Source organism: Hyperolius riggenbachi, chromosome 4 (assembly GCF_040937935.1).
Source record: "Hyperolius riggenbachi isolate aHypRig1 chromosome 4, aHypRig1.pri, whole genome shotgun sequence".
Classification (NCBI taxonomy): Eukaryota; Metazoa; Chordata; class Amphibia; order Anura; family Hyperoliidae; genus Hyperolius; species Hyperolius riggenbachi.
The window spans coordinates 436,815,150-436,841,714 of NC_090649.1; the positions used below are offsets into that span (position 1 = coordinate 436,815,150).

A 26,565-nucleotide genomic window follows, 5' to 3' on the forward strand; every position below is an offset into this window, starting at 1 on the left:
GAGGGTTCTGTGTGAGAGTAGGGTTAGGTATAGTTACAGTACAATAAACACCACCGGGGGTGGTGGTTAGGGTTAGGCACTACTAGGGGGGTCTAGGGGTTAGGAATAGGTACAGGGAGGGTTCTGTGTGAGAGTAGGGATAGGTATAGTTACAGTACAATATACACCACCAGGGGGGTGATTAGGGTTAGGCACCACCAGGGGGGTCTAGGGGTTAGGGATAGGTACAGGGAGGGTTATGTGTGAGAGTAGGGATAGGTATAGTTACAGTACAATATTTGTAATATATACAGTTTACTAAATTATGTATATTTACACAAAAGGGGGGGAGGGGTCTAGGGGTTAGGGATAGGGAGTAGGGATGGTCGGAATGCCAAATTCCGATTCCACGCTAATTCCGCATTCCGTTATGTACCGATTCCGCTTTCCGCTACCAATTTCCGCATTCCAAGGCGGAATTTCCGCCGGAAATCGCGGAAATTCCGCCCGACTTTAACATCAATTTTCTCAAAAACTATAAGGTCTTTTTGAAAACTTTTTTTTTGCATCTTGCTCAGAAGGTTCTGTTTAATAAACCCTGAAAATTTGGTGTTTCTAGGACTTACGGGGGTTTTGCTATTAACTTCTAAAGTCGGCGGATTTTTACTGTCATGTAAAATGCAGAAAATAGGCAGATGCAGATTTTCTGCATTTTACATTACAGCAAAAATCCGCCAAATTTAGCAGTTAAAAGAAAAGCCCCCTTAAGTCCTAGAAACACCAAATTTTCAGCATTTATTAAACCGAATCTTGTGAACAAGATGCAAAAAAAAGTTTTCAAAAAGACCTTATAGTTTTTGAGAAAATTAATGTTAAAATCGGGTGGAATTTCCGCGATTTCCGGCGGAAATTTCCGCGATTTCCGGCGGAAATCCGCCTACGGCACTTGCATTACCGATTTCCGCATTCCGATGCAGAAATGCAATTTCGGAATTTCGGAAATTGCATTTCCGCGGAATCCGGATGAGCATCCCTAATAGGGAGAGCCTACAGTTAGGTATAATTGCAGTAAAATACCTGTAAAATTTACCATTGTATTACTTTGCTTAATACAAGTGTAAATATCGTTTTTTTGTTATAGATGCTATTTGACGTTTCATTTTCAAATTCGTTTGTTGTTATAGAAGGCATTTTGCCGTTTAATTTCCGTTTATTTAACTGATTTAGCACTATATTTTCTTTTATAAGCTATAAACGAAAAATATTGTTTTACAATACAACTTATAATTTCGGCTATATCCCGCGCCCTTTTTTCCAGGCGCCCTTTTTTGATACACGCGTTGTGAATACAAGGTGTGTATTTGCCTGTAGGGGGCTTTGCACACCTCTGTTAGTAGTCATTTCAGATGAGGCCGGATCAGGCGTGTTGCCAATTTTTCCCTGTTCTCTAAAAACATGTGTAAACATCAATATTCTAGCCTCCAATCATTTGATAAAAGCAACATCCTGGGGGGATGTGTCATAAGTTAGGGGCATGGCCAAATCCAAGCATGGTTACATTGTGTGCAATCTTGCCTTGATTTTTTTGAGGCACCAGTATTATTTTGTGTGAGAATATTTGCATGTTAAAATGTAAATACCCTTTTGGTAACAAAAATCAAAACTGATACAATAGAGAAGGTGACCTTCCTACTAAGGAATCCCTTGCTTAGCCGATTTCGGGACAGGTGATTTCCCACATATTGCTGACAGTGTTCAGCAACCCGGGTTTGTGAGTATCTAGTGCGTTTTAAAATATATTTCTCCACATCTCAGAACTTACTACACTATATTTTCTTTCAAGATCCACTGGATCCACTCCTTGCATACTCTTATATAAGTTCGACTACACTGTAGCCAAACTCATAACTGTTTCATGCTTTGTCACTACTGTTATATGGATTGTCCTGAGAGGAGTTGACAATATAATCCTACCATAGTCATATGTCCAACCATATTATTATTATTTACTAGCTGAACTAAGCCTGTTTAACCACTTGAGGACCACAGTGCTAAACCCCCCCAAAAGACCAGGCTGCTTTTACCGTAATTGGCCACTGCAGCTTTAAGGCCAAGCTGCAGGGCCGCACAACACAGCAGATGAGTGATCCTTCCCCCCCTTTTCCCCCCACCAACAGAGCTCTCTGTTGGGGGGGTCTGATTGCCCCCCCCAGTGTTTATTTTTTTTTATCAACATTTATGTTATTTTTTTATTATTATTTTTTACTATTTATTTATTTATTTTTCTAAATCCTCCCACCCCCCAGCCGGCCAATCCTGGCGATCGGCTGTCATAAGCTTCTGCCTATGAGAGCCGATCGCTCTCTTGTCCCCCAGGGGGACAGCCGTGTCACACGGCTGTCCCCAGTACAGCTCTGCTGCTCGGAGACTGAAGAGGCGGCGGAGCTCCGCCCCCCGAGCAGGAGATGCACGCGCATCCTGTGCGCAATCTCCTGCAAACTGCAGCCCCAGGACTTGACGCCAATCGGCGTTAGGCAGTTCTGGGGCTGCTGTGGCTACGCCCATGGGCGTGGAGCGGTCTTAAGGTAGTTAAAAATGGGCTCTAGGTCTGTCACCGCAGCATAACAGCGCACATGTGCACCTGCCGCATGCGCACACATGTCCGTTCACCCGGCCGGCCCGCCCCCTGACCCGTCCTGCATCCTGTCCCAATAGCTGTCAGTGCTGGACATGCGCAGTAGCGCAAAAGCACTGACACAGGGACTTGGGGTGCAGAGACACAGGGAAATTATATAAAGAGATTTATACAGCACTGGCATCTTCTGCAGCACTTTACATAGTCATGTCACTGACTGTCCTCAGAGGAGCTCACAATCTAATCCTAGTGATGTAGCAGAAGGTAATGCTAGGTACACACCATACAATTTTCTGGCAGATTTACCTACCAGATCAATTTTTTCAAATATGTCCGATCGGAATTTCGATCGATTTTCGGATCGATTTCCGTTCACTTTTATGAAAATCGATTGAAAAAAAAAAAAAGATCGGAAAATCTATCGAAATTTAAATTGGACATGTTGGAAAGGCAGGTAAATCTGCCAGAAAATTGTATGGTGTGTACCTAGCATAAGACTAGGCGGAAGGAGAAATTTGTGAATCGAATCAAAATCTTCATTTCTGACAGAAAAAGGACAAATCAATTTTTTTCCTAAAACCACTCCGCCCTCCAGGAGGTGATTACTGACTTCAGTTTCCCTCCGTGGTCACTGCACCGCCCCCCCCCTCTGATCACATTAACAATGCTCTGAGGTCTGTCTGTGAGTGACGGGGATGCAGCAGTGGCCATACAAGTCACAGAGCGAGTAGCTCTAGCAGCATGGGAGGCCCCTGCTGTGGGCGAGGCCCTAAGCGGAGAAGTGATGCCAATACTCTACGTTATAAATATATGTTAAAGTATTAAAGTGTTTTAGCATGCGATTCTCACACAAGATAATCTCTAAATATGTCTTTATTCACAATACCATCACTTTCTGTTTGTGTCAGATGTCAGTTAGGCTGGTTTTACATTATACTGGTGCAGAAATCGCGCAGTAGGGGAGCCTGCCGCACGATCACCACACTGCACAAAAGCCGTCTTCATATGAACCTGCGCCATGGTGCTGCAACAGGGTCATATGCATAGGCCCGCCCCCATTCGATGAGGTACTTTCTGCTGGGCAGGAAGTATGTCACTGGGATTCCTGTTGGTCCGCACATGTCTGCCCCGACGCACCGCGTTCCAGCTTTTACACGTACTGCGTCACCCATAGACTTCCATTAACCCAAGCACCGTGCGTTAAGGGCGGTGCCTGCAGTAACGCACTGCAGCCCTTGCATTGGATTTGATACTTTCGGCATACCTCAACGAATCGCAGTAGGCATGAAAGTCTCCATAGACTTTCATTACTTTTGCGGGCCCTTGCGGTAAAATAGGTTAATGCAACACAGGTTTCACCTGTAGGCGTAAAAGGGGCCTTACGGTTGTCCATAGATATCTACATTATACCATAGTAATTCTACTGTACACATGATCAAGATATGTCAGTGTTCCGCATCTTCAGCGCTATACAAAAAAAAAGTAAAAGCAATTTTGACTAAAACAAAAATGTAGCTAGTGTGTATGCAATACTGATCTGTCTGCTGAATTTCCAAATATTTTATACAGACATTATTAAAAGGGGAGTATCACATTTTTTTCTTTACTTTGATCTGTATTTACAATAACAGCAGAAATGTTATGAAAGTGAAGTCCTATAAACAGGGATTTGTAAAGCAAGCTGTGTAGTCAGAATTTTCCCATAAATGCTTTTATTGCGGTGACACCTAGTGGAGGCAAAGAGGAGTGCAGGGGGACAAATTTCTGAAGGTTTAGCCTTCTATGCAGTATAACTATGCTCAGAGTTTTGTGCTATTTACTCACAACCTTTATATCACTTCAGTCTCTTTTACTTTTTATTTTTAATTCAGCAAAACATTACTCCTATGTATCTACAATGCATTTGACATATAAACAAGGCCAGATTTATACTTTTTGTGATCCTAAGCCAAGTATGTGGTGGCTCCCCTTTTTTGGGCAAGAACGCCCCTCCCATTCCATGTACAGCCCATCCCCCTCCCCCCCCCCCCCCCCCCCCCCCAATGTGTATCTAGCATTTAATTTAGATTTAGCCAAACTCTTTCACAAACAGCTCCCTTGGGCATTCATTTCCCCTTTTCCATGTGTTGATCCCCATTTTCAGCCTCCTCTTTCCTATGTAGCAACTCCTCTTTTATGTTCAAGTACCCCTTGTACTGCTGCCACCCAAGACATGGGCCTTTGGGGCCTTTCCGGAAAGCCATCCCTGCATAGAAAATGATGCAGACAATAGCTTTTCAGATTATATTCAGAGTTAAGGAATTCCCTTTTTTGCATAGATTTGGGAAAGCTGTCAGGTTGTCACTGATGTCTGTGCAGAATCCTTCAAACTTCCTCTTCCTGTGACCCCCGGGGGCTTTCATGCTTGCCCTGGTCCTCATCACAGCTGGAATTAATAGCAATCAAAACCAGACAGATGTCATTGGGCCAGATGTAGTAAACTGTGTGTGCACGGTGAACGCACTGCAATTTTACCATTAGTACCGCCTGTGGCGCACCCTTTAGCACAACAAGCAGGAATGTGAGTGATGCTATGGTAACCCACACTAAACTGTGGCAACGTTACGCAGTTTACTGCATCTGGCCCAATGACATCTGTCAGATTTTGATTGCTATCCCGTACTTCCAGCTGTGATGAAGACCGGGGCAAGCATGAAAGCCCCCGGAGGTCACAGGAAGAGGAAGTTTGAAGGATTCTGCACAGACGTCAGCGGCAACCTGCCAGCTTTCCCAATTCTATGCACAAAATGGAATTCATTAACTCTGAATATAATCAGAAAAGCTATTGTCTGCATAATTTTGTATGCAGGGCCAAATCTCTGGAAAGGCCCCAGAGACCCGGGCCTTGGGCGGCAGCAGCACCATAAAAGAGGCCCCATGTTTCTTACTGCATAATACACTTTATGTATGTTTTACCACTGCTGTGCTAGGTGGGAAGGTGCATTTAACTTGCTTTTGTGGTGATAGTAAGAAAAATTATTTTCAACATTGAAAAATACAGTAATAGAAATTCAAAGACAGAAAAAATTATTTTTTTCATTCTAAAAAAAAATAAAAAAATAAGAGTCAAGTTTTTGACTAAGAGGGTTAAAGAAGTTATTCACAAGACCTATATCCTCCAATTGTAAGGCATTTAAAATACACTTGAACTGAGATTGATATGGAGGCTGCCATATTTATTTCCTTTTGAACAATACCAGTTGCCTGGCAGTCCTGCTGATCTCTTTGGCTGCAGTAGTGACTGAATCACACTCCTGAAACCAGTAAGCAGCTAATCCAGTCATACTTCAGTCAGAAACATCTGAACTTCATGCTTGTTCAGGGTTTATAGCTAAAAGTATTGTAGGCAAAAGATCAGAAGGACAGTCAGGAGATTCACATTGTTTAACCACTTAACGACCAGCTAACGCCGATAGGCGGCGCCTGGTCGTTTGTGGTTTTGCATTTCCATGCCAGTTCACGGAGGGTGTCTCCGTGAACAATGTGCGAGCCGCCGATCGCGGCTCGCACACGTAATGTAAACACGCGGGGAAGAAATCCCCGCTGTTTACATCAATATGGCGCTGCTACGCAGAAGCGGCGTGATGGAGATCGGCGATCCTCGGCCTCTGATTGGCCGGGGATCGCCGTCATTTGATAGGCTGAAGCCTATCCTATCCGGTGCAGGACGGATATCCATCCTGCGCCTCACACAGGGGAAGGGAGAGCGAGGTAAGGGGAGGGAGCGCACAATATCGCTGCGGAGGGGGGCTTTGAGAAGCCCCCCCCCAAATCACAGGCAGCCGGCGGCAATCAGACCCCCCCTGCAGGACATCCCTCTAGTGGGGAAAAAAGGGGGGAAGTCTGATCGCCCTGCCTTTTACCGGATCGGTGCAGAGGGCTGGAGAGCCCGCGCAGCACCGATCATTAAAAAACCCCATGGTCCTTAAGTGGTTAAAAGGAAACAAATATGGCAGCATCCATATACCACTCACTAAGTGTGTTTAAAGGGGAACTGAAGAGAGAGGTATATGGAGGCTGTCATGCTTATTTCCTTTTAATCAATACCAGTTGCCTGGCAGCCCTGCTGGTCTATTTCTCTGCAGTAGTATCTGATTAAAACCAGAAACAAGCATGCAGCTAGTCTTGTCAGATCAGACTTATAAGTCTGAACCACTGAAACACCTGATCTGCTGCATGCTTGTTCAGGGGCTATGGCTAATAGTATTAGAGGCAGAGGATCAGCAGGGCTGGCAGGCAACTGGTATTGTCTAAAAGGAAATAAACATGACAGCCTCCATATACCTCTCTCTTCAGTTCCCCTTTAAGTGTGCTTATACCTAAGTGTGCCTAAAATAAATGAAAATAAGACCCCAATAATTACTACTTATACAGTACTTGCATAATGTATTTTGACCCATTTTTAAGGCATGTCAACCTTGCACAATAAATTGTTGCACAGATAGTAAACAACTGTATTTATACTTATCGGGGGCTCCCTACAGCCTCATATGGTCCGTAGGCTCCCTTGTTGTCCTCCCCGGCTGCTCCGTTGTTCTTTGGTAGCCTCCATTATTTTCTTCAGTTGGGCCAGTCGTGTTCTTCTGACCATGCCGCAGAAGAACCTGACTGAAGAAAATACTGGAGGCTACCACAGGACACTGGAGCGGTCGGGGAGGAGGGTGAGGGTGCCCATGCGTCATATGGGGCAGGTGGAAGCCCCAGGTAAGCATAAATGCAGATGTATGAACTGTCTCAGGTTTCCTTTACTTCCAAAACTTCGTCCTACCAAGCTGGAAGGAGGAAGAATCAGAGTTAAATGAAACGCCCCTAGATGCTCTCCATCCTACTGATAGGTGCTGAACGCATGTGTTCAACCGCGTAGTGCCGATTTCTAACAAAAACTCTAGTCAGTATATATTAGCTCAGGCTGTACCTGTACTATAAACTATCAGTTTTTAATGAGCAAGCTGGCAAAAGGAGTGTAAAGGAATAACATACTGCATGTGTCTTTGCAGACTGGCCTTCAGTGAAACTTATGTTTTAGATTTGACACAGAAGTAAGGATTTGTTAAATAGACCCTGAGTAAAAAACGCAAATTCTTCCTCTACAAACAGTACCATTTTTATCAGTGCTAGACATCAGTATATGCAAGAGCTCTTAATTCTCTGCAAATCAATTATGTGATAATGGCCAATCTGTAATCCTTTACATTTCTATCATCTTTCATTCCTCAATAATACCTTTACTTGGACCCTATCCCTCTTGTCACCTAATGTTTTTAGAAATTCAACTCACTCTGACTTATTTGTTAAGGGTGCAAACAATGGTGAATTGCAGAGATCGCTGAAGAACATAAATAATCTGAAGAACAGATGGCGCATGGATATGGTCAAAGAGATGCTAAGGCCCCGTTCACACTTGCGGTTTAGTAAAAACCGCACCGGATGTCCGGACCGCACCGTATCCGGACCGGACCTGATCCGTACGGTTCCTATCCGGATCCGGTCCGTTTGCATCCGGTTTCCGTGCGGTGTGAACACGGTTGCGGTCCGGATCCGGTTTCTTAAGGAGATACACATCCTGTAAATACCTGGGGTCTGGGAGGTCAGCAGAAGGGTCTGGGGTCATTGTTGGAGACAAGTGGACGTGTGGAGACCATCCGTGGATACAGAGACTGCAGTTGGGACCATGGATCCAGGCATTTTTTACTCGTAAACCTGGGAATTCTCTCCTTCCTGTTGTTCGCCTCCTTGTCAGACATATATCAGACATGTTGCTGCCAAAAAGAGCTCCAGCATAAAATCGCTCCTGCCCCACTCTTTGAACGCTGGGCCCATGTGGTCCCCATCCAAAATGCATAGGAAGTGGGGTAGAACGTCCGGTTTTTGTAGCCAGTGTGTTGTGCGCTCTCCGGCTCTCATTGCTTTGTATTGGCCGGATGGTGCAGTCCGGCTCCGCCCCGGATATGGCTGCCGGAGGAGCCGGACCAAAAAATAGCGCATGTTGGAATGGACGCCGGAGTCCGGATCCGGCCCGGATCCGGTCCGGCTCCGGTCCGGCAGAACGGACGCATGTGAACGGACGCATAGGCTTTCATTGCTATGCCGTGCGTCCGTTCCGTCCGTTCTGCAAGCGGTCCGGCTCCGGCACGGCGATTCCGGATGGCCACCGCTAATGTGAACCGGGCCATAATAGTTCTGAGTGAAAAAAAAAATAATGTTACAGCAAATCTGAAAGGAAACAAAAGTAAAAAAAACAAAAAACAAAAAACAACAATACTTACCTAAGTAGTGGGATGCTCCAGAGGCTTTCCAGATCCTCCAGTTAATGTACCAGTGTACATGCTTGAGTACGACCTGCAGTAGCATGAAGCTGTATGTGCACAGAGGAAAAAGACCATACTCCTGCAGTATAATGATGGTCATACATGGACAGGAGTGTGACCACGAAAGCACATATGAGAAGATCCAGAAAGCATCTGAATTTCCAGAGGTACTAATGGCAAGAACTGTTGGTGGACATTTACTGTGTAGCGACTTCAGGGCTACTTCCGGTTCAGGGAGGTCCGTCAGTAATGTGGAGGTGCTGGTCAGTCAGTGTGCATCCTTGATCGCATGCCTGTGGCCAGGAGCATTGCGCACAATGTCACGCAGAGCTTTTCTGAGCCGTGCGCACACTATCAAGGATGTATGCCGCTGGGTCAGCGCCTCCACATTACTGACGGACCTTGCAGACCAGGAAGTAGCAAAAAGTTCTTGCCATCACTATCCAGAGGTTTTTCCCCCACTTCAGGTCCACTTTAAGCTTATTTCACGCAATTGTATGCATCTTGGAATTGGACCAATCAAAATCGACAGCCACCGTGTTTGATTGATCCTGTTCCAAACTGCAGAAATTTGTATCACGTCAAAATTAGTAGTATCTCACTGACCATCTGTAGTTGCCATATGTTCTTCTCAGGAAATTGACTACCTCAGGTAGTCAACCTACTTAACCTATTCATTGGGTCCTTCTCATTCTCAGAGGTGGAATACCATCCTCATTACTAGATGAGAAATATTTCATCTTTTCACTCCATCACATTTATTACAACATGTCAATAAAAAGAAAAATGAGGGACTTTTTTAAGGCTTTTTGTATTCTTCAAAATTATGAAAAATGTATGAATTGATTACTTATATTTAAAGAGACTCCGTAACAAAAATTTCATCCGGTTTTCTTCCATCCTACAAGTTCCAAAATCTATTCTAATGTGCTCTGGCTTACTGCAGCACGTTCTACTATCACCATCTCTGTAATAAATCAATGTATCTCTCTCTTGTCAGACTTGTCAGCCTGTGTCTGGAAGGCTGCCAAGTTCTTCAGTGTTGTGGTTCTGTGATGCATCTCCCCCCTCCAGGCCTCTCTCTGCACACTGCCTGTGTGTTATTTAGATTAGTGCAGCTTCTCTCTGCTCTTTTATCTTTTACAAGCTGGATAAATCCTCCTCTGAGCTGGCTGGGCTTTCACATACTGAGGAATTACATACAGGCACAGCTGTCTGCACTCTGCAGGAAGAAACAGCCTGACACTTCAGTGGAAGATAGCTGCAGGGGGGAAGAAACACACAAATGATCTCTTGAGATTAAAAAGGAAGGCTGTATACAGCCTGCTTGTGTATGAATGTATTTTCTATGTGTGGACATACTGTACATCAACCTACTTCCTGTTTTGGTGGCCATTTTGTTTGTTTATAAACAAACTTTTTAAAACTGTTTTTAACCACTTTTAATGCGGCGGGGAGCGGTGAAATTGTGACAGAGGGTAATAGGAGATGTCCCCTAACGCACTGGTATGTTTACTTTTGTGCGATTTTAACAATACAGATTCTCTTTAAAGTATATCCCAACATACACCCGCCCTGCACCTACATCACCAGGAGCATATTGCGCCTGCGCAGAAGACGCTGACCCATTGGTCGGCGATACTTCAGGAGCTGGACCCGGGAGAAGACTGGAGCTTGCGGAAAGAGACAGACATGACCTCTAGGGGTTGGAAGAAGCCCCAGGTAAGTAAAACTGAATCGCCTTGGATATCCATTAAAGATCGGCAAAGAAGTTTTTTGCATTGTGAATTGAGAAATCTTTTTGTAAAAAGTGACTGATGTTGCCTTGCCATCCACTAGATTTCTTTGCACACCGCATTGCTTTCTGGCTGACTATGTGGCCTTCATAAGCTTATAATTCACTCTCTAATAAAAGAGGTGTTTATACAATTGACCAAATCCACCCCTCGTTATATTTTAGTTTTGAGTGTTATTTTAATCGACAATATCAGAACACTGAAATGCACATAAAAATTGATACTTCCCTTTTAATATGATACAATGTATTGTCTCGTAGGACATGGATGTGTTGCCTACCTTGGTTGAAGCTTCTCGTTCCGGTTTTATGGGGCTCTGAAGGTGAAAAGATCATACACACATCAGCATGGACTGTGAATAAATGTCTGTATAAATATATGTTCATGTTCAGATGATCAGAAGATGTAAACTGCCCCACAAACGATTGGAAGGGAAAAAGAAAAACAAAAAAAACTGAAAAGGCGGAACACTATCCTAGTGACTGCAGTTGTGGATATTCGAGTTTATAATGTACATGAATGTTCGGGATAGGAGGAGGAGATTCCATCGGAAGAAAATGATTTTGCGAAATACAGAACTTTTGTTAACGTGAAGTGTCGATGTTTGAGATAGAACAGTCAAATGCATTACTGGTTACATGAGGACATACATCTGGAGAGATTCGCTAAGCAACTATAAGGTCGATAACATAAACAGTTTTCAGTCTGCTTCTGAGCATTGATAGTAAGCCATGGTGGCTACGGTCCATTCTGATGGTCTCTTGTTGAGTGTTCTGAAATCGACCCTGAGCAAGACTAGTTAGGAAATACCAGGATGCTGAGTTTGAATCTGTGAGTTTTAGTCATGTTTATGTAAGGTTCCTCCAGTAAGCCACAATTGTACTGGTAGGATGATTGGCACTGATCAAACAGACCTTGCTATGATGCTAGAGATATTTAATTGGGCTAGAGATATTGGGCTAGAGATATTTAATTGGGACTGATTTAATAATGTTCTTCAAACCTGGAGAAGAATTTTTAAGAGAACAAGTGTTCCAGCAAACCTAGTTTGGAATGAATAAGGTGACAAATGTTTTCAGTCCTTGCTGGGAACTCAGCAGACAAATAAGCACCTGAAGTGATATTTTTTGCAAAAAATCTTGGACTTTAGGGGTAATATAGAAGTTTCTCAATGTAGGTGTCCAGGTGGCTGAAATGATACGTCCTCTAATTCACTAAGCTGTCACTTGTCCTTACTACGGTCTCCTATGATCCATCTAAGTTCTACAGTGTTCTCTATCTTTGAGGGACTTGAGAGTAAATGAGGCCCATTGTTCCTGTCATAGTCATGAGATTCCATGTGACAGAAGACAGATGGTCCAGAGCCATGCTCTGACTAAGCACTGCACCCCCATGTCCTACCAACCTAGGTTCAACACTAGTTCATAATTCAAGGGGGGGGGGAGATGATCAGGTCTTGAAAAACATGAATCAAAAGCAACAACCACTCCTAAATCCTTCCTGGTGCTATTACAGGTTAGCAGGTTGCATATGTTGATGACACAGCTTGATAACCTGTGATTATTCCAGGAGAGTGTGGCTAAAACACTGGGCATGGGTTGTCGCTTATGATTTAAGTATTTCTAGACCTGTTCTGTGGGTTTTTGTATCCAATAAAAAAATAATAACATTTTTAGCACACAGACATTTTCCTGCTTGAAGACTTCATGCCACTGACTGACCCTCAAAGGAGCTCTCAATCTAATCCATACCAGGGCCATGTATCCCTACTATGATGCAAGACCAATTTCGGGGGTAAGCTAATTAAGACATCAGTATGCTTTGGAATATGGGAGGAAACTAAAGTGCCTGAGGAAAAGGTGTGCAAAAGCAAAGAGAGCATATAAAGTATGCAGGTACTGTCTTGGCAAAGATTTAAGTCTGGGAGTGGAGCGCTGCAAGGGTAGAGAGCAGGGCTGATTCTAGACTTTTTGCTGCCTGAGGCAAATTTGTGAGGTTGTGCTCCCCACCCCCATTTTGAATGATTGCACAGCACAGCACCCAACAACCCAACGATGCGACCCCCCCCCCCAATATAGGTAGATAGCCAGGTATAGGTGCCCCCTGTATAGGAAGCTAATTATAGGTGTCCCCAGTATAGGTAGCCAAATATAGGTGCCCCCAGTATAGCTAGACTGGTATAGGTGCCCCCAGTATAGCTAGCCAGGTATAGGTGCCCCCAGTATAGCTAGCCCGGTACAGGTGCCCCATTATAGCTGGCTTGGTGTAGGTGGTCCCAGTATAGCTAGCCAAGTATAGGTGCCCCCATATAGCTAGCCAGGTATAGGTGCCCCTAGTATAGGTAGCCAGGTATAGTTTCCCCCAGTATATATAGCCAGTACCAGCCTGTCCCCTCTTTCCCCAGCCCCCCGCTTCTTTACCTGCTCCAGCTGCAGTCCATGGAGTCCGGATCTTATTGGGCCTCGCTGGCACTGCACTGTCCAGTACAGTCCAGCACTTCAGACCTCAGATAGGTGGGTGACCTGCAGTGAAGACACAAGAGAGTGGTGTCCCAGCTAGCGGGAATGTACAGGAAGATGTAACTTCCTGTATGTGCGCGCTAGCAGGGACACCGCTCCCGGTGTCTTCACTGCGGGTCACCGCTGATCTGAGGTCTGAAGACTGAAGTGCTGCCACTGCACCAGATAGTGCAGTGCCAGCGAGACCTGAGAGGATCTGGACTTCGTGGGCCGTGACTGGAACAGGTGAAGGAGCTGTAGCCAGGGGGTGAGGAAAGGGGTGGGATACCGCTCCTTGGAAGACACCATCTGACACACATTGTTCAGGCAGCGTCATGGGCGATCTCGTCCTGGTGGAGAGCCATCAACATAAACACTTTGTACAGGGCTGTTATGATGGCTGGAACTGAATCACTAGATCTATTTAGCTACCCCCACTTTAATTTTTTTACTGGGATAAAAAATGAAAGATAGCAGAGGCATAACAATAGCCCCCGCCTGTTTACTGTAAATATTCTATATAGCCTATAAATAGCCAGTAATTACTATCACAGTTCAAAGTACATATACATGTGATTATTGTAAATACGGCATCAAGTCCAGAAGCTCATCAGGTCCAGGGGCCCTGATGCAGCCACAACCTCTGTAACCGCCATTGCTATTCCACTGGGTATTGCCAAAAGACAAAGGCTATCTCCCAGCTTGCTTTGCACCGTGCCTGTCTCAGATGGCAGAAACACCATCTATCTATCACCCTGTGTTACAGCTTATAAGTGTATGCATGTGTTTATCTCACTTAAATAATGTCTACACTACATAGATATATATACAGTATATTTTTTCTGCATAATAGGAGAAAATACCTAAAATAACCTACATTAAAGATTTCTGTTTTAACTATCTAGTACTTCCAGCATAGTGACTATCTAATCTTTAAAATGAACCTAAATTATTTTATCTAAGGTCTTATTTTAAATACAATTGATTTATTAATATTTAATGCTATATTCCGGCTCTTACATAAACCCACCATCTTTGTTACGTTTGTTAAAGAGATACTGTAGGGGGGTCGGGGGAAAATGAGTTGAACTTACCCGGGGCTTCTAATGGTCCCCCGCAGACATCCTGTGTTGGTGCAGCCACTCACCGATGCTCAGGCCCCGCCTCCAGTTCACTTCTGGAATTTCTGACTTTAAGGTCAGAAAACCACTGCGCCTGCGTTGCCATGTCCTCACTCCCGCTGATGTCACCAGGAGTGTACTGCGCAGACACAGACCATACTGGGCCTGCGCTGTGCGCTCTTGAAGACATCAGCGGGATCGAGGACACGGCAACGCAGGCGCAGTGGTTTTCAGACTTTAAAGTCTGAAATACCAGAAGTGAACCAGAGGCGGGGCCTGAGCATCGGTGAGTGGCTGCGCCAACACAGGATGTCTGCGGGGGACCGTTAGAAGCCCCGGGTAAGTTCAACTCATTTTCCCCTGACCCCCCTACAGTATCCCTTTAAGTGTTCGTTAAGCTTGTTTGATAGACTTACTAAAACTTAAAACTAAAACAATAAAGACTTACAGTCCTTTATTGCAGCGCTAATGAGGAACTAGAAATGGGTTGGGTTCCAGCATGCACTTTCTTGTAGGCATAATCACATGACCTAGAGGCCAACCAAAGTCTTAAAGCATCTTTACCAAATAAGGGAAGGAAAAAGCTGGATAACAACTACTACAGTATTGACATTTAGCTGGACCTCACAGAAAGTAAAACACTATAGGCCTGATCCAATTCACCTTTTCTCCTAAGTTTTCTCCTAGGAAATAATTTTTCCTCTTGTGTTTAAAATAACTTTTCAGCACTATGCAAATGAGAAAGTACCAAAAAGTAGGTGAAAAAGAACTGTCAGAATTATCAAGAATATTTTCCTGCCTGCTGGTGGTTCAAACTGCATTTTATTGATCAGGTGTGAAAATATAACCTAGGAGAAAAAGTGAAGTGAATTGGATTGGGCCCTATAACTACAAGGTACTCGATGTTATTGCCGTAGGGCTCTTGAAGAAAAATCAGTCCATATGAGTTTTTTGTAGTTCATTCACTGGTTATTACCTATCTTGCCTAAGGAGATATCCAGGTTATCAAGTCCATCTAGATGTCATGGTAGCTAAAAGCGAGTATCACACTCACTGCTGGATCCAACACTTGTCTTGACATACTGTTTTTGAGTTTTGAGTCATTTTCATCATGCCCACTGTTAGTAAACATCTTCACAAGCAAAGGAAGTACAGAAATTGAACAGGTTATATATATATATATATATATATATATATATATATATATATATATATATATATATATATATATATATATATATATATATATATATATATATATATATATATATATCTGAATGCCAGGCACATATAGAAAACACCATTTCCATTTCTTTGATGACTACAGTCATCAAAGAAATGAATATATCGTGACCTCATCAGTATTCTGCTTATCTTTACAATCCAAGCAGCAGACTAGGTGAGTCCCTGACCGGCAGTGTTTGTATGAACTGCTGTCGGAGAAGGAGAGGTCAGGGAGCTGGCTGTACAGCCTATTATGGCTATCTAAATCAATGTGGATCAGAAGACTGGCTGTCTTTAGCATCTAAGACATTTCACATGTATTTTACTTTGAAGTGTTTAGCTGGAGCTGAGCTTTGATACTTACAAATACTCAGATGGAATGTGTAGTAATGTAAAGGCCAGTAAAAGTAAATACTTGGGATATATAGCACAAGTCAAATTACCCATATTTGTCAGGTTTAGCCATCACCACACATTAGGGATGTACTAATTGGTACCACACTCGTTTTTAAGGCTCTGTTCCCACTCGAGTGGAGAAGGAAAACAGACTTTTTTTGTCTGGTCTCTGCTCATTACTTAGCAGAGAGTGAACGGCTCCTATGTTATATAATGGTGCCGTTCACACTTGTCATGCAATGAATCTGCAGATGCATGGCAGCAAGAGGACCACAATTTTGTGCAGTCTGTGATAATCCCAAGCCAGGCGGATGCATTCCCCCATAAAGCCTTTGGGGCCGTGCATCTGACCCGGGGTCCTGCCGCATCCCTGCAGACCATCAGAGCGGACACTGTACGGTCCACACCTGCTGGCCGCATGTGATCCAGAAGCAAGTGGGAATGGGGCCTAAGAGTTGGCCACATTATCTAGGGAAGGAGACTTAAAGGAAGGGGGGGGGGGGGGCATTACATTTTTGCTGGGGGACTCATGGTTTGTGGTTACTTTGTTGCCACAAATGGACAAGTCTGTACCAGACCAGGCCACCTGAAGGCAAGATAGGAGGCTTCATGCAGCTCAAGATATCCATGTATACCCAACATACAGATATTGATTGCATTGTTTGACATACAGATAGCCATTACAAAGCAACTCTGTATAAAACATGATTATTCAAATTATGGCACTGGAAAAATACCATCAAACCATACCTTCTGCTAAGCATTACAACTACAAACTAAAAAGATCAGTCACTATAGCAAAGGAAAGCTCCTTATAATGTTGATCTAGACACTATCAAGTCACTGGATTCAAAACAGTTTACTAACACTAAACATAGTGCACTGGGCTATTAAAATGGAAAGTGTGTGATTTGTGGACTCTATAATATAATCCTTAGTGAATCTCTCTCATTGCCGAAATATGGAAGCTTCCATAAACACCGTCACAAACATGGTTTGGAATGAAAGTTGCACAGTTCATCACTGAGATGCACTTGTAGGGGAGGACAGGACAAGCGGACATGCATCAACAATCAGCAACAAGGATGTGTCTCGATGGCCGATAATGGAACATTTTATTATATAATGAAATACTAAAATAACCTCCACAAATGAAAATATCGATTACCAAAGCTGCCAAATGAAAATCTACATATTTAAAGCACATCTGTCATAAGGCTAAGATCATTGACCAAGTGACAGAACTAGGTACAGTGACAAAAGTGACTGTGATAGCCACCATTCTCACTGCCATCAATGCATAGATTGCAGAGTCTAGCTTCACTTCAAACCACTTCAGTGATGATTCAGCAGAGGCACAAAACTGAAGTGTTGTCAAGGTCAACTCTATGTGGTCAACTCTATGCATTGATGGCAGCGAGGGTGGTGCCTATTGCAGTCACCCTTATCATTGTCTACAGCCTTGACAGCCCTGTCACTTGCTTAACTACTTTAAGGCAGATTATGAGTGAAAAGGATACAGTAGAAGAGGACTGGTTGAGAAAGACAGCTCTACGTAGACTAATATCTAAAGGTGCGTTATTATATGTGCATGACCTAATATTAGGTGGGCATTGGGAACACCACAGAGAACCAGTGACATGGCCCGACCTCTGGAGATGACAATATGGGGATTGTAGCCTGTATGGTAGCACTGACCTTATTATGTGCTTTTGTTACTTGCCTTTAGATGATTGTTAGTGTTTGTATGTATACTATTTCTAAAGGTCTTCTTAAAGCTAAACATACAATAGTCAATCAATATATGGATTAAATCTTTCCATACTTAAGATACTTTGGCCCACATGCAATTCACTTTTTCTCCTGAGTTTTCTCCAAGGTGATATTTTCAAACATGTCTATAAAATATCCTTTAAACAACCAGCAAGCAAGAAAATACTTTAAAAAAATGTTATAGTACTTTTCACCTAATTTTTGGTACTTTTTAACCTCTCGGCGGTAAGCCCGAGCTGAGCATGGGCTAAGCTGCCGCAGCGGGATTTCTCTGGCCCTGGTGGGCCAATTTGTATAATGTTTTTTCGTTACATGCAGCTAGCACTTTGATAGCTGCGTGTACAAACCAATCGCTGCTGCTCTGCGCCGATTCGCCGCTACCCGCTGCGCCGCTCCCCTAGACCCCTTGCGCAGCCTTGCCAATCACCTCCAGGCAGCGATAAGGGGTGGATCGGGACTCCCTCAGACGCCATGATGTAGATGACGTCATACCGATCGTCGCCATGGTGATGGGGGAAGCCAAACAGGAAATCCCGTTCTGAATGGGATTTCCTTTTTGCTCTGATCGCCGGAGGTGATCGGAAGGGGAGAGGGGATGCCGCTGCACAGCGGCTATCATGTAGCTAGCATTGGGCTAGCTACATGATTTAAATTTTATTTTTTTTTAAAAGTGGATTTTATTGTAACGCCAGGGGGGTTAAATTGCAAAGTACTGGAAACTTATTTTATAGAGACTATGAAAAATTAGAAAACGAAGGAGAAAAAGTGAATTACATATGGGCCTTTTAGTTTTAACGTGGATCTCCTGCCTAACATATATAAGACAGGGGACCAACTGTAATTAACTTTATCTCCTGAGATTTGTCCTGGGTGATATTTTCACAACTTGTCAATGAAATGCCCTTTAAAACACCAGCAAGCAAGAAAATACTCAAAATAATTCTAATAGTACTTTTTCACCTACTTTTTAGTACTTTTTTCAAATGCAGAGTGCTGTAAAGTTATTTTAACCCATTCGCGTTCCGTCGTTTTCACTTGAGAAATGTTCACCTCCCATTCATTAGCCTATAACTCTATCACTACTTATCACAATGAACTGATCTATATCTTGTTTTTTCCGCCACCAATTAGGCTTTCTTTGGGGGGTACATTTTGCTAAGAGCCACTTTACTGTAAATGCATTTTAACAGGAAGGATAAGAAAAAAACGGAAAAAATCATTATTTCTCAGTTTTCAGCCATTATAGTTTTAAAATAATACATGCCTCCATAATTAAAACTCACGTATTGTATTTGCCCATATGTCCCGGTTATTACACCGTTAAAATTATGTCCCTATCACAATGTATGGCGACAATATTTTATTTGGAAATAAAGGTGCATTTTTTCCGTTTTGCATCTATCACTATTTACAAGTTTAAAATAAAAAAATATAGAAATATTTCATCTTTACATTGATATTTAAAAAGTTTAGACCCTTAGGTAAATATTTACAAGTTTTTTTTTTTTTTTATTGTAATGTTTTTTTTTTATATTAAACATTTTATTTGGGTATTTTTGGGAGGGTGGGATGTAAAGTATAGTTTTATAATGTAATTGTGTGTTGTTTTTAATTTTTTTAATTTTAGTTGTAGTTTTACTTTTTGGCCACAAGATGGCGGCCATGAGTTTGTTTACATGACGTCACTTTAAGCGTAACACACGCTTAGAGTGACGCATCGGGGAGGGAACGGCCAGAAAAAGCACAGCTTCCGAGAGAAGCTGTCGCTTTTTCAGCGGGGGAGAGGAATCAGTGATCGGGCACCATAGCCCGATACATTGATTCCGTGGCTACCGAATCCGTGGCCGGGAGTGCTCGTGCACGCGCGCGATCGGCCACGGGAGCGCGCATGGTTCCTGGACGTAGTTTCTACGTCCAGGAACCAAAATAGGTTAAAGAGAAGATGAAAACTTATCTCCTAGGAGAAAACTCAGGAAAAGAAAAGGAATTATATATGGCCCAGGGTGTAGTGGAGCAGAGTTTGATCCATCAATTCTTTTAACAGTTTATGATACCTAAGAAAAGAATTTTGCTACCATACCATTTATGAAATAAATGATCTTCTAGATAATCCATAAGGTATGTATGGATAATATGAGCTGGTGAGAATTCAACCTCAACCGAAAAGTCGAATTTGCGACGATGCTTAAGTTATGGTGGAGACATGGTAAAGACTGGGTGGAAGAATTCAAGATGGATCCCTGCCTCACTTCATCCAATTTGGATAATATCTTAAGGGTGGTCTTTGTTTTAACGTTATATAGATAAATTGAACACAAAATGGAAAATAAATCATTAGACATGTACACAAATGCCACTGTGGAGATGGAAATCTTACCTTCATGGGCGCAAGCTGTATGGGTGTGATACAAGATGGATCCACCATAGGCTTAGGCCTATTGGCTGTGTCTGCCAGCAAACTCTGCCATTGTTGCGGAAGGCCTATGAACTTCTGTTCCTTATGATCAAATCCTGTGTGAACCCTGTGTTCAAAGTTAGAAGGCCCTGATATTTCAATTTTTTTCTTCTTTTTCCCAAACATCTTGGGCAATCCAGTTAAACCTGAAAAAAAAGTAAACATACGTTTACAATACTTTATAATGCACAGTAAATCTTCATAAAAGGGGTAAGTCTCAAATGTGAACCATGGCAACTGAACCCTACCAAGTCCTCAATCCACTAACATTCAAGATGGCACAGGAGGACACACAAACAGGTGTGTTACCCAGGAGGTACAGCCTCTCAGCAAATGATGGACAACCAGTTGCACTGAGCCTATGTACAGTAAGTAGACCATAAATAAAAAAGTCCCAAACTTTTGATTCATTTCAGGCAGTTTATAAATCAAAAGTGTGATTGGCTGTAGCAGTACACTTCAATTAAGCAGTTAAGGTGAGGAGCGGTGGTGAATGAATAAATGGCTCATCAAAGAGGAGCTGTCACAAAAATCTTAAAATTTTAAAACACATACAAATAAGAAGTACATTTCTCCCAGAGTAAAATGAGCCATAAATTACTTTTCTCCTATGTTGCTTTCAATTACAGTAGGTAGCAAAAATCTGACATTGCCGACAGGTTTTGGGCTAGTCCATCTCTTCATGGGGGATTCTCAGCATGGCCTTTATTCTTTATAAAGACATTCTCTGAAAATGATTAATACAAAGATGCTGGCCAGCCTCCCTGCTTACCGCACACTATTTTGGCAGTTGGACAGAGACACTGCCATTCACTAAGTGCTTTTAAAAATAAAGAAAACCCTGAGAACCCTCCTATGAGAAGATGGGCTAGTCCAAAATCTGTTGGTAATGTCAGATTTCTACTACCTACTGTAAGTGACAGCAACATAGGAGAAACGTAATGTATGGCTCATTTTACTCTGGGAGAAATGTACTTCTTATTTGTATGTGTTTGAAATTATAAGATTTCCACGACAGTTCCTCTTTAAGGATCAGAAGAACTGCAAAAAGGGGTTTACCCGCTGGCGGACTGTTATCTCCTTTTGTGAAGTTGCACTTGAAATTACTATATGATTAGTGGATATAGATTTCTAAGGAAGTTGTGAATTATGCTATCTCTATATACACATAAGTCTGATCTGTTGAGGAGGACTGTACAAAGGGTTTTACCCCTGGTGGACTTTTACCTCTATATCATTTCCACTGGATTTATAAGGATATATACAAACAGTGCAGTTTCTAGGCTAAAATGCACCCAGGGCGAGGGTGTAAAAATTGCGCTCCCCCCGAGCAAGGTATGGGTGTCCGCAGTATAGGTTAGCCAGGTCTAGTTGGACTTAGTATAGGTCCCCCCAGTATAGGTAGCCAAGAATAGGTACCCCAATATAGGTAGCCAGGCATAGGTGAGCCAGTATAGTTGCCCCCGCTATAGGTTAGCCAGGTAGGTGCCTCCAGTATAGGTAGCCAGTATAGTTGCCCCCAGTATAGGTTAGATAGGCAGGCGCCCCCGGTATAAGTTAGATAGGTAGGTGCCCCAGTACAGGTTAGCTAGGTGGGTGCCTCTAATATAGGTAGCCAGAATAGTTGCCCCCAGCATAGGTTAGATAGGTAGGTGCCCCCAGTATAGGTTATTTAGGTAGGTGCCTGCAATATAGGTAGCCAGTATAGTTGCCACCTGTATAGGCTAGCTAGGTAGGTGCCCCAAATACAGGTTAGATAAGTGCCCCCAGCGTAGGTCAGATCGGTAGCTGCCCCTCAGTGTAGGTTAGATTAGGTAGCTGCCCCCCAGTGTAGGTTAGATAGGTAGCTGCCCCCCAGTGTAGGTTAGATAGGTAGCTGCCCCCCAGTGTAGGTTAGATAGGTAGCTGCCCCCCAGTGTAGGTTAGATTAGGTAGGTGCCCCCCAGTACAGGTTAGATTAGGTAGGTGCCCCCCAGTACAGGTTAGATTAGGTAGGTGCCCCCCAGTACAGGTTAGATTAGGTAGGTGCCCCCCAGTACAGGTTAGATAGGTAGCTTCCCCCCAGCGTAGGTTAGATTAGGTAGCTGCCTCCCAGTGTAGGTTAGATAGGTAGCTGCCCCCCAGTGTAGGTTAGATAGGTAGCTGCCCCCCAGCGTAGGTTAGATTAGGTAGCTGCCCCCCAGCGTAGGTTAGATTAGGTAGGTGCCCCCCAGCGTAGGTTAGATTAGGTAGCTGCCCCCCAGTATAGGTTAGATTAGGTAGCTGCCCCCCAGTATAGGTTAGATAGGTAGGTGCCCCCCAGCGTAGGTTAGATTAGGTAGGTGCCCCCCAGCCTAGGTTAGATTAGGTAGGTGCCCCCCAGCGTAGGTTAGATTAGGTAGGTGCCCCCCAGCGTAGGTTAGATAGGTAGCTGCCCCCCAGCGTAGGTTAGATTAGGTAGGTGCCCCCCAGCATAGGTTAGATTAGGTAGGTGCCCCCCAGGGTAGGTTAGATAGGTAGGTGCCCCCCAGCATAGGTTAGACAGGTAGGTGCCCCCCAGCATAGGTTAGATAGGTAGGTGCCCCCCAGCATAGGTTAGACTAGGTAGGTGCCCCCCAGCGTAGGTTAGATAGGTAGGTGCCCCCCAGCGTAGGTTAGATTAGGTAGGTGCCCCCCAGTGTAGGTTAGATTAGGTAGGTGCCCCCCAGGGTAGGTTAGACTAGGTAGGTGCCCCCCAGCGTAGGTTAGATAGGTAGGTGCCCCCCAGCCTAGGTTAGATTAGGTAGGTGCCCCCCAGTGTAGGTTAGATTAGGTAGGTGCCCCCCAGCGTAGGTTAGATAGGTAGCTGCCCCCCAGCCTAGGTTAGATTAGGTAGGTGCCCCCCAGCGTAGGTTAGATTAGGTAGGTGCCCCCCAGCGTAGGTTAGATTAGGTAGGTGCCCCCCAGCGTAGGTTAGATAGGTAGCTGCCCCCCAGCGTAGGTTAGATTAGGTAGCTGCCCCCCAGCGTAGGTTAGATAGGTAGCTGTCCCCCTCCTTAGGCTCCCAGAGTCCTGGCATCGGGAAAGTCAGGTGGGTGACAGCGCAGCGCAGCAGGTCACTTACTGTCTCTCTGCCTGTGACCACCTGCTGAAGAGGCGCTCGCTGATCCAGGGCCAGGGTGAAAAGCACGCATCGCCGCCCGTGAAGACAGCCTCCTCCTGCTCTGCCTGCAGCCTTACAGCGGCGCTAGACGTCAAGTGTCACCACGTGCGGCGCCAGCGGTGACGTCAGAGCAGAAGAAGACTGCCACAGGACGCCCAGGAGGAGTGTGGGTAGGATGGTGATGATCGCGCAGGCGTACTTTCGTTCGCCTGTACCACGCATCACCTGTCCTGCTCAGTGCTCACTCCCCGGCTCCTGCAGACAGACGCGCACAGTCTGTGTCTTCTTGCCGGCGCCCCCCTTCCTGACCTGTCACTCTGCGCTCCGTGCGGTCGCCCGGCCCGCACGGTGCAAGAAACGGCCCTGTATACAAAAGTGGTACTGACAACAACTTTAGGGAACTTGGTCCTGGCCATTATTATTACCAAGGATTTGCATCCACTAATAGGAACCATACTACCATGTGCATAGACTTACAGGATCTCTCTGCAATCTATACACAATACAATCCTTGAGATTTCTTTGAGGGGGACCCCCATTGATTTACGACTGGCTAGACCTTTAAGATTGTCATTGTTAACAAGTGAATTGCTACATTACGCTCTTTTTCTGTGTACCTATCTCCAGTCTTTCTAAGGTCTTTTTTTTATAAAGGGTTTGATATAATACCTTTTATACTTGTGAGAAACAATACATTTTGGTAACTTTTTAGATATAATTATTTGCATTTTTTCCCCATTAATGTCTATGTAAATATCAGTCTTTGAGGCATTAGGTTATGGGAAAACATGTTATATGCAAATATAGAATGACCCTAACCTGTCTGTTTCTTTGCTGGCTTCCAACTGCCTTAAAGGGAACCTGAACTCTAGCACAGGATAGAAGGTAAACAGAGAGAAATGCACTCTGTATGTATCTAGAGAGTTTAGCCTATGTGATTCCCCCTCATTTATGTCTAATCACAAGTTGAAATGTGATCTCCCCCCTGTGTCAAATGACTGCCACGGCAGAGATGGCAGATAAGCTCATTGGAAAGCACAGGATGTTAACAATATGTCTGCTTCCATGAATCAGGAAGTAGAAACACTGCAGATTTATTGCAGGATTTGTATCAACTGTTACAAAGAAATGTATATTGGTTAAAGGTTATTATGCTGTTGTGTATCTTTTAGAGCAGAGAGGAAGTTCTGAGTTCAGGTCCTCTTTAACAGGTACATACATTATGACTTCTAAATTTGGTTCATCCTAACGGATTGCTAAAGTCACTCTACACGTCTGTGTATAAGAGAATAAAACAGGACACGTTCATAAACACACGTGAAAGTTACAAGATAAAAAAAAAGTCAACGCACAGAGTTTTTTACTTCACAATACGTCATTTGTAATTTAAGATATTTGAGGAACAAGGAGACGGATGCAGTAACTCTGAAGACTCCAAAAATAGATATCTGATCTAAATATCAAAATTCCTTGTCAATGCCACACTTACAAATTTCTATATAGGAAAAGCAGTAGAATAATGTGCCGTGTCAGCCATCAGTAAAGCAAAAAGTTTAGAATCAGGATGATACTATTTATTGCCTAACTTAGAGGTAAATGAAAAATACACAGTAAGCTTTCGGCTAATAAGCCTTCTTCAGACTTAGTTCCTGTAAAAAACACACAGCTTATATACACTGGACATTCAGAGGAGAAACATTCTTTTGCAAACATAATAAATGTCATTAGATGCCTTCATTACAACTTCAGTAGGGTCTCCCTGTTTGCAAAAGAAGGTTTCTCTTCCGAATGTCCAGTTGTGTGTTTTAACTTCTTGTTAATATACAGGAACAAAGTCTGAAGAAGGCTTATTATCTGAATGCTTACATTTTATTTATCTATACGTTAGCCAATAAATGGTATCAACCTGATTCAAAACTTCTAGAGATTTCTGTATGTGAAGGAAAAAAGGAAAATAATAATAATAGTAATAATAGTAAAATCAGTGACTTTTTTTTTTAAATCGTGATCACAGTTGATCCTAGAGGGTTGCATGACATGTGCTCCTTGCTACCTTCTGTGGATAACCCTAAAGGAACCTTGGATCTAAAAGTAACTAAACGCCACTCCACAGTAAAAATTACAGAATTAAATAGAAAGTGATAACTGTCAACCGTAGACGGACATATGGTCAGAAGATTATCACACCTGACTGGAGCTGATTGATTTCTCCTACATAAATCCTCCGAAAGGAGAGAGAATGGAAGAGCCTGTTATTGATTTGATGAAGTGATTGATTTGTAAGTCTATGATTAGTTGGGTACAAATAATGCAATCACACGCCACTTCAGACTCCCGTTTCAGTCAACGCAGGAAGCAAAACTGACACAGAAACAGATGTCTGTGACTTACAATCAGATACTTTCAAATAAGTCACATGATCAAACAGAACACAAGCCTAACCAAAACTGCTCCTTAACAAGAGTTTCTGATAACTTCTAACAAGTATGAACCGGCAAGTGAAACTCACAAAAACAGTTTGCAACAAAGACTATGAAATTACACACAAGTGGCATACAACACTTACATGAGAAAAAGGCACCTGGAAAAAAGGGCGGAGAGGATTTCCGCTAGTAGAATAGCTCTAAAATTAGTGATATCGTACTACTGGATTCAGATGCTAAAATATTGGTAATATTAGCCGATGTTTTACCATGGCTAAACCTAACCCAACTATACACAGAACTCTCCCTCTACTGATTTTGAGCTCTAACTGACCCTGGTGGTGCCTAACCCTAAGACCCCCCCTGGTGGTTCATAACCCTATGACCCCCTGGTTGTTCCCAACCCTAAGACCCCCTCCCAGTGGTGCCTTAACCTAACCTCCCTCCTGGTGGAGCCTAAACTTAAACCACTCCCTATACAGTAACCCCCCCCCCCCCACACACACACACACACACACGGCAAACAAGGTAAAATTTAGCGCCCAGAGGCACTTGATTAGTGGCAAGAATGGAAAATTTCAGTACTTGATAAAATCGCTGGGCCTTGTGAAAATACAAATGGCGGCATTGCATAATGGGTGCGGAGCAGGATTCTATCGGACACCAAAATGTTACATTCTTGCCACTAATCGGGCACCTCCGGGCTCCAAAATTTACCTTCTTTGCTGCATATCGCGGCTATTCGTCAAAGAAGGCAAATTTTGGTGGCGGATAGCAGCCGACATGCACGCAAATTT

The 26,565-nt window shown here is 43.5% G+C and overlaps 1 protein-coding gene across 5 annotated transcripts in view; it reads right to left on the reverse strand.

Moving 5' to 3' along the window:
• The window catches only part of PAK5 (p21 (RAC1) activated kinase 5), a 245,399-nt gene that overhangs the window by 115,461 nt on the left and 103,373 nt on the right, over nt 1–26,565 (reverse strand). For 3 of the 5 annotated variants that reach the window (XM_068232529.1, XM_068232527.1, XM_068232532.1), the window contains exons 2-3: nt 20,147–20,370; nt 11,038–11,073 (exon numbers count right to left, since the gene is read on the reverse strand). In XM_068232529.1, the coding sequence (XP_068088630.1) occupies nt 11,038–11,073; nt 20,147–20,370 (260 nt within the window). The remainder of the gene's footprint in view (nt 1–11,037; nt 11,074–20,146; nt 20,371–26,565) is intronic. The other 2 variants (XM_068232530.1, XM_068232528.1) reach the window with 1 other exon arrangement.